The sequence below is a fragment of the Cyprinodon variegatus genome, unplaced genomic scaffold (assembly GCF_000732505.1).
Source record: "Cyprinodon variegatus isolate N-32 unplaced genomic scaffold, C_variegatus-1.0 Scaffold73, whole genome shotgun sequence".
Classification (NCBI taxonomy): domain Eukaryota; kingdom Metazoa; phylum Chordata; class Actinopteri; order Cyprinodontiformes; family Cyprinodontidae; genus Cyprinodon; species Cyprinodon variegatus.
In genome coordinates, this window is record NW_015150526.1 from 549,325 (window position 1) to 564,344 (window position 15,020).

General features: G+C 38.6%; 1 protein-coding gene across 1 annotated transcript; it reads right to left on the bottom strand.

Annotated features, from left to right (window-relative positions):
- Positions 1 to 10,410: 10,410 nt before the first annotated feature.
- LOC107083392 (glutamine synthetase) lies at positions 10,411 to 13,573 on the bottom strand. The gene is made up of 7 exons (XM_015372593.1): positions 13,446 to 13,573; positions 12,504 to 12,691; positions 12,238 to 12,399; positions 11,959 to 12,105; positions 11,747 to 11,874; positions 11,471 to 11,670; positions 10,411 to 11,385 (listed from the first exon to the last, which is right to left on the bottom strand). The coding sequence occupies exons 2-7, from the start codon at positions 12,667 to 12,669 to the stop codon at positions 11,073 to 11,075; spliced, it is 1,116 nt and encodes a 371-aa protein (XP_015228079.1). The 5' UTR covers positions 12,670 to 12,691; positions 13,446 to 13,573; the 3' UTR covers positions 10,411 to 11,072.
- Positions 13,574 to 15,020: the final 1,447 nt, after the last annotated feature.

Sequence of the window (15,020 nt, forward strand, 5' to 3'; positions counted from 1 at the left end):
TATATATATATATATATATATATATATATATATAATGTAGTACCTGCAGCCTTATGGTATTGTTGGCATTAATATACATGTATATTAGTTTTTTTAACAAATAGAGAACAACATGGTACCTTTGAAAGCTTTAAATGCAATCAGACTTGGTTGTATACTGCCATGGAAATTAATTCATTCAGTAAATTATTGGGACACTTTAAACCATAAGGTGGCCCCTGTTTGGAGATAGAAGTCCATGCAAAAAAAAAGAAAAAAAAGCCAAATTTGAAAAACCACAAAGACAGAAGTTTTAAACATGTTCTTCAGGTCTGTTCTTCTACATTTATACTATCACACCCTGTCATTTCCCCCCAGATCCAAAGTGTTCTTTGTTAGAATCACATTAAAAATTTGTTCTTATGCATTTCAAATTTAAAAAACCCAAATTAAACCAGTATTTTGACTGTGTTCTTACTTTCACTCACTTCTCTTAGAAGAATGTAGCCATCTGTGTTAGCTTTTGTCCGTTTTATGCTATTTTACATTGGTGACCTAAAAATTATTTTATGCTTTATGAATCATTGCAACCAAGGTACATAAGTAAATTATTACTAAGTCTATTAGTTTTAGACTTGTGTGCGGAAAGGTTCAATCATGTATTTATAATCAGCTAACATCCTGAAATAGTACATCATGGGGACTTTGTCTGGGAGGGCATTTATGAGTAAATATAAAAAGTTCACTGTACAGTATATTTTGTTTCAAAATGTGCTTTCTTATTCTCTGAAACCATAACTTATGTAACACTTCAAACTGAATAGAATTTATGTTTATTCTGGGGGTTATCTGAGGTTCCTTGAAGCTTTTCATGCTGTTGAATATCCTTAGATGTCTTGGGTCTGTTTAACTTGCTGAGCTGGTTAAAATGACGCAGAACTGGTCACACCTATAATGACTTTCCAGGGAGGGATCTGCTGCCATTGCTTTCTTTAACCCACACTCTGTGCTTATGACGATTGTATCTGTATGCTTACGTGTGTTCCTTATAAAAATTCAGGTTTTCCTGGTCCATAGTTCAATGAGTTCAAATATTCTCAAGCTGTTTTAATTGTGTTTTTCAGAACATGGATTATGCAGTGTCCTTAAAATAACAAAGATGATGAACAAAACCTTTGATAAATTCAAAAGATCCCAGAACAGTTGATAGACATCACGTCATGATCAGCTCTTCATCTCAAATTTAAAAAGAAAAACATTGAGATTGAAGACTGTTAACATTCATCTTTTTTTATTTAGGTAATCCTTTTTGTATCCTTTGTCACTTCTACAGAAAATATTAAGCTGTCTTGTTAGAAAACTGAAACAGAGGCTTTTCCTATCTTAGGTTTGCAGTAATGGAAGCATGTGTGGGGTGAGCAACTGAGGACAAATCAGCTCGCTTTATATCCTCCGTCACTCTGTCATCCTGTGAGCTTCAGGAAGTGCCTGTTCACCACAACCGGCAACTGCCCTGATCCAGGTTGTTTGCTTTTTAACCTTTAGGGCCCTTTAATTATTCTTCCACTGACCTGTGTTTACACTGGATGGTAAAGCAGTGGTTTAAGTTTATGTTAGTATTTAAAAAATAATAATTTTCTTGACCAGCTAACATAAAAAGTTGCAAAATCTCCCAAAATCTAATCATTCTATCATTTTACTGTGTTTTAATATTTTGAAATCTCACTGTAATATGTTATTTTTTTCTAAATGTAAAAAAAGCAGAATATTAATTTATGTTACATAGCATGGTTAATATATTAAATATTTCTAAATCCACCAAAAAGTCTATTCAACTATTAAAATGCATGACCTAGATTTAGAGTAGATTTGTAGACTACATTTTAATCAACAAAGTTGCCATCATACATCATATTACTCTTTGATCGTGCTGTTATTTGCCCCAATTAAAACCGAAACTTCAAATATCCCAGACACACTTACATGCACATGGCTTTTTCTCCATAGTTTTTTAAAGACATGATGTCAAAGGAACAAAGCAGGAACAGAATATTTCCTCATCACATTACAACGTTCAAGTCTCTAAAGTGTAGCAAGGATAATTTGATCACCAGTTAATCCAGGCTTAAGATATGTTTAAAAATGTTGTAGCATAAATAAAGCGGCTCTCATACACTCTATGAATGTTGTATATACACGACTGCGATGGTATCAGTGCAGCTGCATCACAGCGGTGACTCTGTTGCAACATTATTTAATCTCATACAAAAACTAGTTTAAGTCATCCTTTCTAAACAAATGCATATAGGCAGAAAAAACACTTTCCTAAATGCTTTTTTTCCCTTCAAAAACATGAGTAAAGCAAATTTGTTAGTTTTACTGTATATTCTTCTGATCCTGAGTTAACAGTGGGAAGTCAACTTGAGGAAAACTTCAGGAAGAAGCGGTCAAAACACGCTCCACTGCTCATCAACAGCTCAGCTGTAGAGGTAGTCAGCAGCACCAAATTCCTGGGGGTGCACATCATAGACACCCTCACCTGGACTGTTAACACCAACTCACTGGTCAAAAGGGCACAAAAGCACACCTGCGGAAGATGAGGAGAGCCCACCCATACTCATGACTTTCTACAGAAGCACCATAGAGAGCGTTCTGTCTAACTGTCTCACTGTGTGGTGTGGAGGCTGCAGCGTCTCAGACTGGATGAAGGTAAGAAGAGAAGTGAGAACAGCAGACAAGATATCTTCCTTTCATAAAAGACATTTCATACCCGCGCTGCGTGTCCCGAGCCCTTAACATCATCAATGACCCCTCACACCCCCACCATGGACTGTTCTCCCTGCTGCCCTCTGGGAAGAGGCTTCAAAGCCTTCGATGCTCTGAACCTCCATACCAGTGCGTTTTTTGCACCATTTTTTTTCTCTCAAACATCTTACATTTGATCACTGCTGTACTTTAGGAAATTTAAATGTCATGATAGCTGTACAAAGCGATATTTCGTTTTGTATGCACTCTGTGTATACAAAAAAGAAGACACAAGACAAGAAAATTTGTCTAAGTCAGAGTACCTATAGATTTTACTAAGGTAGGAGTATCGCTACAAGTACATTACTGCAGTAAAGGTAAGAAGTACGATACAGTGAAAATACTCCTCAAAGTAATTTTTTCCAAAATGTGACTAAAGTAAGTGTAACCGAGTAAATGTAAGTAGTTGCAGGAGGAGACACTTATTTGAAACCTTGCAGATACATTAATTAGGGCTGGGCAATTAATCAATTTAACTGATTAATTAAAATGTATGTTTACAAAGAATGAATTTTTGGAAAATCCAGTGTTTACTACTCATCATGGTTGCTTTCATACCTAATTTGCTGGATCCCAGCAGTATTGGAATAATGAGAGCTGGGAGAGAAGTACCAGTCATAGTGCTCACACATCTTAGCTAAATACCTTTTTAATCCAAACTATGGGTTATTGCATGATCCAGTTTAATTGTGTTCTATTTACTGCTATTTTTCTATTTTTGTTTTGGGTGGAGGGTCAAAGGCAGGCCTCAGTTAGATTGCATCAGTTGGAAAGATGTCCTCCCAGTAAGCTAAAAGCAGTATATTCCACTAAATTATGTCCTTATTATTACCTTACTAAAATATCAGGATTCATTAATAAGATCATTTTTATTTTCAAATATTTGCATGGTGTGTATAAGTCATCAAAATAGTAAAACATGCTTCTTTGACATGCTGTTTAATGTTGGTTTGTGAATTTACAGAATTTGATTTTTACTCAGACTCTCTCACAGCATTATGAAACATTCTGTATTATCATGGCTATTTTTATTATGAGTACATAGTAGATAATCCAGCTCCAGGAAGTAAAAATTCTAGAGAGAATTGTTTCAACCATTTGCATTTCCAGTGCTACAACACAGACTGGGAGCTAATCACCTGTTTAAGTAAACAGATGAAGGGAAACTATGCAGGGTTTTTACTTTCCAGACCTGAATTATCCACCTCTGCATACTTTAAATTGTTTTTTCATTGGGTTATTGGGCTGATTGTTATTAGATGATTGAAAGGCTGTTTGTCTTTCCCCTAATTAGATCTGTTTTTGGCTACATTTATTATACGATCACTTTACTGTTTACACAGAAGTAGATAGCAAATGACGGGAACTGGCAGCAGGAAGCAAACAAGGAAGGGCTACATCAAATACCACGGTAAACCAAACCCAGTATGTTAACTATATCAAGATCAACATGGCATTCTTCATCGTTTTAAGGAAAATGCATGCTCTTCAGGAAACTTAATGAGACTTTTAAAGGTCAGGGAGGGAGACAGGAGATCAGGTTATCATAAGGAGCTGTGATAATTATCCAATATATATCTCAGGTAAAAAGTCCAAGTCAGCTGTCGTAGAAATCTGTCCCATGACAGAGATAAGTTTATGTCTCGAAAGATTTTATAATTAACTTTTACAACCACATCTGCTGTTATAACTCACTACCTGAGAAAATGTGCACACACCCAGACACATAAACACACCTGGACAGTTCTTTAACTGTGCTTTATAACATATAGCGAGGTTAAAAATTCACAATAAATTCAATAGTTTCTAAAAGCATATATTGTAGAACTGAATCTCAACACCAAAGTCCACTGATGCTTTCTCTGTTCTGCACATGGGTCAAAGGCTGCATCTCCTCTCTTGTGAAAACACACCAGTGCATAGCCTGTTATACATATAAGGTACTTATGTCGGACATGCCATGGTGGGAAGCTTATAATGTATCTACTTTTGGAGCTGGTTTAAAATGTAGTCAGTTTAATGGCTGCTTCATTGTGATGGCACAAAATAGCTTGTTGTATAGACTCAAACCCAGCTTCATCTGAATGGGGGCTCAGAGCAAGCCAGGTTACTTAAAGGAGGACATACACTGTATGATATTTTTGTCCTTTTTGGGATGATTTCAGTCGTTCAAATATTTTTTGGATCTGGCCGAGTTTCAGGTTTATCATGCGTCCCACGTTGTGTAGTATACAGGGAGTAACAGAGGCATATAGCTTTTAATCAAGCAGCATGCAGTTGAATGAAAATAAAACGTGTTTAAAATTCGGTTGGCCCTTGTGAGGCATTCATCTGTTCTATCCTGCCATTGAAGCTGAGCTACGAGCTACGAATTGAGTCCAACCAGTGCATTGAGTCATACAGTGAAAGAACAGTGCATGCCCCCCAAACACAAATGTAAACAAATTAAGTCAGTCTTGGTTGACTAAAGGCCAGTTTATGCTTCTGATGCATAGCCTCTGCTACCATCAAATCCGTGCAGAAGTTCTGCAACACTTGTCACGCACCTCAAAAAAATCCTGACAATGCGTTGGACGGTCGCAAACCCACGCAGACCTCAAGCGGAAGTGCACAGACAAAATCAGCTGTGACTGGTCCTTGGTATGCCTTTCCGACTGTGTGGTCGTCCTTCTCGATTTGGTGCTGGGGCGCATCATTTTAAAAAAAAGAGGAACAACTATGATGGACAACTACGAAGGTTGATCGAGGAGGTTTGGAAGCACAATCCGTCGAAGTTCTTGCGAGTTCTCAAATAGGCTCCCTCTTGTGCTTTGGCGGGAAACTGCTGTGCGTCCCTAGAAATTCCAGATCAACGTTGCAGAAGCATACCGGCAAAACTGGTTCGCGACCAGACCCAAGCGACATTTGATGTGTGTGGTTGCAGAAGTCTAATTTGCCCTTAAGCCTGACCTAGGAACTGAGCCAGTTTTATGCAACACCACTCAAATCACCCACTTCTATATGCTGTAGCTTGTTCATATGGTATAGATTCTTTTATAACCAAACCCAGCTTTACTTTTTTATCACACCTTACCCTCTTAAGGTTGGGTTATGCTTGACGCACGTACAATCTGCGTGGAAATTAAACCACCCACCACAACGTCTGCAGCAATTAGACACCTGACAACACCACACCACACCAGGAAGTAAAAAAAAAAAACTTTTCAAATCCTCTTCATGCCGTCCAAGAACTACTGCGATTTCTTTATAAGAGTTTTTTTCCAGTTTATTTCAATAATGGTGATATTTATGGGTTAAATCACTGGACGTCTATGTCCCCAGATATTAACATTTGCAAACCCTTGCTAGTAGTAGCTGTTGCTCACTTACAGCTTTTTCATCTAGATCTGTCTGCATTATAAATTTCCCTTGATGCTCGGTGCGGAAATTCTGTCCTCACAGACTCTACACGGAGGGATGAAAAAGGCGAAACTGATGTAAATTGAACATGAACCAAGCTTTACCAGTCTATTAAGTTCCTTAGTCTTTTGCTTACTGCTTTCCTACAAACCGGGGAAGCCTCTATGAAATGTCTGTAACTGATTGCACTTGATTTTGGTTAAAATGTGTCAGACTAATTGGAACTGAAAAGATCTGTACACCATTTCTCAAAATGTGCTCACAGTTTGTTTTTTGTTTTTTTTAAATATGCCTTATTTGTAGTTTTTACTTACCAGTTGAGCATTACTTTGTGCTGGTCTAAAAAATATATATATAATTATGTATGTTTACATGGATAGGTTTGACTTTAAAGGAGTGTCTGATTATGAAATGGCAAATTACCAAAAAACTAGACTGTTGGAGGTTGGGGGCCCTTATTTGTTTTGTGGACTGGAATGGCTGCCCGTGTAGATGAACCAGCAGGATCTCATCAGGGGAGGGGAGGGCAACTTATGAATTGGAAGTACTGGCATCACTCAACAAGCCATTCAAAGCCTGAGAGCACAAACTGTTAGAACTGCACTGAACAGAAATGCTTGTGACTGGAACAATTAATGAACAAAGGTCCTTGAGGTTAATTTCAGATTCCTGCAGGATGGGCAATTTGTTTTAGTGAAAAGGCAAACAAAAGCAGAAAAACGGTTGGTTGATTGGGTTGAAGAAAAAGTTATTCAAGTGAGAGGAGTGTAAATCCAGCTCAGCTGTCCAAGTAGGTCATTAATAACTGCCAGAACATGCAGTTAACACCTCTCACAGTGAATTTTTTCTCCTAAATCCTTTGAAAACAGTACTTTTCCTTTTTCTTTTTACTACTAGTTAACCTAATGTAAAGAAGAAGAAAACACTGACCTTGGTTTTACAAAAGAAAAGGAAGACTTTATCTTAGTTATAAGCACTACATTAAAAACTGTGGCACTGTGTCATGCAAACACAGGACCAATCACTCCTCAGGTAAGGGTGAGAGGCGGAACGGTATTTAGCTTTAGCCCAATCACACATGAGCTCTCAGATGATAAGAATGCTCTTGTATCTTACAGAATCTGCCTGCTTAAAAATAGTGACTGCACACTCACAGCCTCTGTAGTTTGTTTTGCATTTTGTTTCTTCCCTGGCAGAACAGGTTGGTTAAGAAATAATGTGCGCAATGGAAAATGTTTACCCAGAGAGAAGATAGGTATAATATTTTTGTGGGACGTACATATAATCTGTTTTTTATCAATGCAAAACAAATTCAAACCCAAATGACATTAATTAGCCCTTTTATTGTTTACTACAGTTAATAACTGCATTCTTTACATTTCTTTATAAGAAGGGAGCCCTGGGAGAACTGCACATCTCCTTCATCTGCAGCATTTTTGCACAAAACAAGATGCTGACATATTCCAAAAAATCCTCTGCAAGTCATGATTTTGCTGCACAGATATCCTCCTTGTATGATTCACACAGGAGAAGAGCCTGCACTGGTTTGAACCAGCATGATTTCTTACACAACAACACAGACAAGAAAGGAAACAATTTAATATAGTTAAACTGACAACTGCAATGCAACCCTTAAAGTGCAAAAAATAATTTGATCAAATCTTTTATGCAATATTGTTATTATTAAAGACTCCTAAATTATGTGAAGTAAATGTATTTAAAAAACTTTTTATTTAATCTAATTGTGTAAGTGAATCCAACTGACATGAATCTTAAAGCTGTGTATGACCTGGATGTCTTTTGTGCAGATTCACTTATTAGACCTCATTTAATTTTTTTTCCTCCTTACATAATCTCAGATTTTTTTTTTCTCCTAGCACGATCCAGCCTGTACATTCCGGTGGTTGTCATAGCAACAGGGCAGCATCCCATTCCATCCTTTGTCCGGTGTCTACTCCTTTCGTTTGAGCTTCCCAGGCAGAGGGAGGTTTGAATTCTGCATGCAAATTGGATCCCCTTATTCCAGCTTCAAAAGCGAGGAAGCGGAAAGATTTTATTTGGTGACAGAATGTCAGCAAATGGCATTCACAGATCGTCACAGGGTGGTTACCCTCACATCGTGGGCTGGGGGGGTTACAGCACTCAAGTGGTAAACAGGAGGTAGGACAGAAAACAACGGTTTTGTATCTTGTTTTTATAAAAAAAAAGGTTATATAAAAGCTTGCACTAAAAAATTTCAGCTTGAGAGAAATGTACATTGTGTCCCTCAGTGTCTTAGTCTGCAAATTATACAAGAGAAACTGACCTGAATGTGGCTCATAATTAGGTTTAAAGTTTGGACTAAGGTTAAAACACTTTTCTCACTTAACCGCTAATAAACACACACTATCTGCCAATCACATAAATCAACTTCTCACATTTATACATTGAGATGGGATGAAGAAGAGCTGCTTATGTTCAAATGTGAGATAGGGATAAAAAGGAGATTTAAGAGACTTCCAATGTGACATGGTTATTGAAGCGTGTTTTAGAAACCACCCATGAGCTGTGATATCATGATGGAGATCAAAGAAAAGGCAAGTTGGCGAAAGAAGGTGATGTAAAAACTGTCAAAAACAATTGTTAAAATAACTACCTCTTTCAAAGATGTGGAACACCATCTCAGCAGCAAAAAATACACCAGATTCCACTCTGATCTGCCTGCTCTGAGAAGTCACGTAAAGTCATGGTTGAGGTCGATGATAACATATGCTTTGTCCCTTTGTACCAACTGGATATTGTTTAAATGCTTCTGATATGAGGAGCTACATCCAACAGGATATTGCAGGATGTCGCATAACTCAGATCAACCGGTTTGTTTTCAAGAGTCCAGCATATCCCAATGGCCACAGCCATCCAATCTAATAGAGGGTCTTCTTGACGGAGATTTGGTATTATGAAGGATTTGCATCATGGATGTTCATCTAAAATGAATGAAGCAATTACAAGATGCTTTAACTCATCTCTGTATACAGCAAATAGTAAAGTGCTGAAGGTGAAAAAAGGGGATCAAACCTGGAAGCGTGATGTGTCTGATACATATATAATCTTATTTTAGAATCCTAATTTTGGTTTAACATTTTTTTTCAAGTCAACAATTCCCACTTTTATGAGCCTTCACTTCAAAACAGCAATTTCTTTCGCAATGCCTGTGTTTCAGGCATATGCGTGCAAATTTCACCTGCTAGTCTGGGATTTCAGCAAAGCCGGAACAGGTGCCGGTTAGAATGAGGGTTATGATTTGGAGAACCACACAAATCCAGAGAACACTCTTTGGCTGTAGTCCAGCTGTTATCCCTTACACAGGACTAAACCTGTCCTTTACTTTAGGATTGGTTAACTTGTTCCAAGGGAAGCCAGTCAGTGCACTGATGAACAATGCTGGTGTGAAGCCGCTGGAATGTAGGTGAAAGGTCTCATAAACAAACTCAGTGGCCCTTCCCCCAAGAAGGGAGAGCACATTAGAAATACATGTTTATGTTCTCAGCAAAAGACCAAAGAGTTCTCACCAGAATCTAAAGTTAACTAGTGAATGCAATAACACCGAGTACCCAGACAAAAAAAACCTTGTTTTAGTTTTGCTTCTGTATTACCTGATGAATTAATCACCTGGAGCCCAGAGACAGACAAAATAGGTGATGGTATCAGACATAACAATTATTCTCGCTGTGCAGGAGTTTGGCAGAGGAGACTAGACTACTGTCCTCAGGCTGTTGCACTGAAAGAGCTGAATAACTTTCACATGAGGGCCCCATGGTCTAGTTTCTAGCCACTGAATTCAGAAAACAACCGTAAGAACGAGTCTGTGTTGAGATCTTGTCGGGAAAAAGCTCAGCCTGTTAAACTTTAGTCACTACCTTTAGGCAAAATGCGTCTCACTACTCTGTGTTTGGTTTACTGTAAAATCCTGCAGCACCAGATGTTTAAACAGCTTTGGCAGATGGGAGCAGAAGCTACAGATGAGCCTGGACCTCTCTGGATACCAACTAGAAACCTCTGTGTTCCTTATTGTTATCATTCTTAACAAAAAGGATATTTAATCAGTTCTAATTAAAACCTAGCCATTAAACAAGCGTGGCTGAGTTTGGAAGGCTACTGTTTAGCTTTGAATGAAAGAAGTTCTCCGTCAGCCTAATTTTACCAATTTAAGCAAAAAAAGTAGTTTAATACAAGAGTCACAGACACGTATTTGTGATAAAAATAAATGTTTTAAATGTCTCAATAAAAATCACCAGGTTCAGTAAAATTTATGTTTTACCAAATCAAGCGCATTACAATATATCGCAGTTAACAAAAGGATAAAACTCCTTGAGGAAACTCTACAAATGGCATTATGGAAAGATCCACCAACTTATGTCTGGGACATCTACAAGTGTACCATACAAGTTGACCAAAATGTGCCAGAATCTCAGGACAAACATCATTAAAAAACAGACACTTCATAAAATGAGAGCATTAGTAACACTGAGGACTGGGTAGTCAGGTTAACACATATTAACAGTACAAGAACTAGTCACATTTATTACTTTACACATGTTGTCCAGCCTTAGCAGCCCTACTCTGCAATATCCTGGTGCTTTAGTTTGTTTTAGTTCCAGACAGACAAAGAGGGAATGATATGGCGTGGGCTAAGAACAGTGTTACAAAAGCCAATCCCTGTTTAACGACACAAGGAAAAGCATACCCTGACTTCACCAGCTCATAACTACCAAGTATCTCATTACCTTGTTTCAAGTTGACCAGCCAACTTTGTATGTTAAAAATCAACTTAGTGGGAGAAATAAAATACAGTACTAGTTTATTTTTTTTAAGAAATTTGGGAGGGCGGTAAAAGTCAGTCTGGGAGCTTTTTAGTAATCTGCTGGTTCCTCTCCCTCCTCATTCAGCAGACAAGTGCGGATCAGAGCTTCGGTCACACCGTATGGATCGCAGTTGGCTGATGGGCGCCGGTCCTCAAAGTAGCCCTTCTTCTCCTGCCCAACGCTACGAGGAATGCGGATGCTAGCGCCGCGGTTGGCCACCCCGGCTGAGAATTCATGAATGTTTGATGTTTCGTGGCGTCCAGTGAGGCGACGGGCATTGTCGAGACCCCCTTTTGGATCGTAGGCACGTATATGATACTCGTGTCTCTTTCCAAGCTTCTCAATGGCATCTTCGATAACCCTGGAAGCAGAAGCAAAAAGAGACAAGTGTCACAAAGGTCACAAAAAAAGTCACAATTTCTCATAAATAAGCATTTCCTACTCACTTCAGTCCACCGTCTTCCCTCATCTCTTTTGTGCTGAAGTTTGTGTGGCAGCCTGCACCATTCCAGTTTCCTGGGATGGGTTTGGGGTCGAATGAGGCCACCACACCAAAATCTTCACAGACACGGTGCAAAATAAAACGTGCTGCCCACAGATGATCCCCCATGTCAATCCCCTCACACGGTCCAATCTGAAACTCCCACTAAAACACAAAAAAATGGTTCATCAATACATTGCAAAAAGGGAAACCAAAGCACACATCTGGATCATATCATTACCTGGGCAGGCATCACTTCTGCATTTGTTCCACCGATGTTGACTCCCGCATACAAACATGCTCTGTAATGAGCCTCTACGATATCTCTGCCATAGGCTTTGTCAGCTCCGACTCCACAGTAATATGGACCTACAAATGTACAGTTTAAAATAAAAACTTAACAATGCTGCATGTCATGAAGGGATAAGAAGAGTAATAAGTTCAGCTGCTCACCTTGAGGTCCAGGAAAACCATTAGATGGCCAGCCAAAAGGATGTCCGTCTGTGCCCAGGATGGTGTACTCCTGCTCCATACCAAACCAGGGATGCTGGTCTGCCACCATATCCATCACCTTCTTACACGTGATGCGAAGGTTGGTTTCTGTAGAAAGCACATTAAATTAGCTACAGTAACTTACACAGAGCATTTTTCATATTGGATCCTTTCAACATATGTTTAGCTTTTTTTTCCTTTAATGATTAACTAATATCTTGATTATTATGGTCTACTAACCAGCAGGTTTTCGGTTGTACTTCTGGACTTCACACAGCACCAGCTTGTTAGGGTCTTTACGGAATGGATCACGAAACATGGCAGCAGGAATCAGATACATGTCACTGTTGGAGCCCTCTGCCTGGTAGGTGCTAGAGCCATCAAAGTTCCACTCAGGGAGATCTGCAATAAGGAAAGTGGCCATTAACACTCCTTCAGACTTTGATTGGGGTCACAGGGTTCACTGCGTACAGTTGATTCAGGTGACTCTCGAGAATAAAGCTCACCTTCGATGCTTTTGGGTTCAAAATCAAGAGTTCTTGTTTTGCAACGGAGTCCCTCTCCTGTTCCATCAACCCAGATGTACATGGCTTGGACTTTATCCCCTTGGGGGAGCTCCATGTACTGCTGTTTGATGGTTTTACTCAAGCTGGCACTGGCAGACGTGGCCATCTTGACTGATACTATAACACACCTGAAAGTGAGAGGAGACGAGAGTAAATATATGAGATGTTGCGTAACAAGCTGGGCATCGGGGGTGCAGAAAGCAGCACCATTGTTATTTTGGTATTCTAGAAGGGGAGGGGAGGTGGGGGAGTTGAAAANACTATAACACACCTGAAAGTGAGAGGAGACGAGAGGAGACAGATCACATGTTGCGTAACAAGCTGGGCATCGGGGGTGCAGAAAGCAGCACCATTGTTATTTTGGTATTCTAGAAGGGGAGGGGAGGTGGGGGAGTTGAAAAACATGTTGAGGATGTGGAAGGAAAAAAAAGACACATTTCCAGTTTTCTCTCCCTTTCTCCGCTTCGCTGACAAAAGACTCCTTTCTGGCAGAGATGCTGACTAATAGAATTAGAGAAGGAAGACCAGCGCAAAACAGATGACTCGCTTAAAAAACCCCACACATTTTGACTAAACTCATCCCTGCTCTACATCTTGTTGTTGTTCACCATGGTATCTATTGTTTACAACAGAGTGGCAGGATTACATCATCCTCTTCCTCCTTTGAAATAAATACTACACCCAATTTTTAACCATACCTCAAAAGTATAAAGGGTCAAAGCAAACCTCATTAACACCACGTTAAATTAGTAAAAAAAAAAAATAAAATCCTTAATAATACATGCAACATTGTCACTAATAGTTATACTTTCCCCATTTGACCAAGTAAACAATAATAAAAAGCAACACAATCAAATAAGAGAAACTGAGGTTAGAAGTTACCTGGAGAAAGAAGAAAATTGAAATAAAAACTAAAGGACTGGCAGGTCCAATGTGGGGTTCGATGATGGTTCTTTAGTATCTCTCTCATTCTCCGGTACCTTCACTACGGAGTGAGTCGCTTTTATAAGAGCAGGAACTGGGACGCCTCACTTCTGTGATTGGTCGACTGGGCGGAGAGAGGGGCCACGCTGTTCCCTGATTGGACAGCCTCAAGGCTCCCTGGCAGCACCTGAGCCTCATGTATTAGCTGACATCGGCGTGTGAGGGCCCCCCCTTATACAAAAAAAAAAAAGCTTCGCTAAATGGATAAAATGAGAAGAAAAAGGAAATGAAATGTGTGCTGGGAATTAATGCCTCAAACTGCGAGGAACAAAACGCGTAACAGCAGGTTCCTTTCCATCCACTTTAAATTCTGATAAAGGGCGACACCGTGTGGCTGCTCTCAGTATCACAACGCTTTGCCTTTTTAATAAAATAAACTTAAGGTGCAATTTTTTTTAATTACATAAATATCCAAGTATAAATCCATGAATATTTTTTAATCAAGAAATTCTGAATCTAACATAACAACGTATCTGTCACGTGATTTGCTTTGATAAAGACCAATAAGACTTTTTCTGTAATTAAAGCTTAAGATAACAGATATGCAGATATTTTTTATCTACTCCAACAGGGTACTCTATAAAGCTGCTATACAAAGCTGCGAACTCACTGCTAATTCTGATGTTTTGAATTAAAAGAGCTTCCTGGATGGTAAGCGAAACGTCTTCAAACTTGGAGACAAAGTCCAGTGGATTGTTTTGTAATTTCTTTTGGAATAATCTTCACCAGCATAACAGGTATATGCTTTTCTTTGATGGCAACAGTTGTTTTGAACCTTAAACAAAATTAAGTAATTGAAAAATGATACTTATTTGTGCATAAACCCACATGCTACCAACTTTGTTTAGTTTGTACTAAACTTAATAGAAGTAGGCCTACTCTTCATTTGGATTTATGGACCAAAATCTGTATGAGTCTTAGTTTTAAGGCATTTTTGTTTTTAATCTGATACTGTTTTCACTGCTTTCTGTCTTCAGTTCATTTGCTTTAGGATATATTTAGGACATATTTTAGATTAATATCTGCGATCAATTTGTTTATTTCTACAACTTATTTATTTTATTTAAGTTAAGGATAAAGAGGCCCTTAAAAAGCCCTTACATTTCTATTTTATTTCCTTGGAGATCTTTAATTTAGGATTTTTGAGTATTTTAGTAGTTATTTAGCAGAAAAGCTTTCAAACCTTCCGAACCTGTGCTGGCAGTAGCAAATTCTTTTTTTTTTTTTTTTTTTTACATAGCTAATGGAGTGTTGTGTCTTTCTGCTAATAATAACCTTACTTTTTGCACAATCCAGGTCTTTAAAACACTGCTTTCTTTTTGCTTCTGTCTTGCAGAATTAGAAAAAAAAATTCCTATGCATCTCTGCAGCTCCTGCAGGGTTACCATGGGCCTCTTGGTTCTACCAGGGCTCAATGATTTGAGTAGAAATTACTTATGGAAAAACTTTTCCTTCCAGAAAACAGCTGAGATC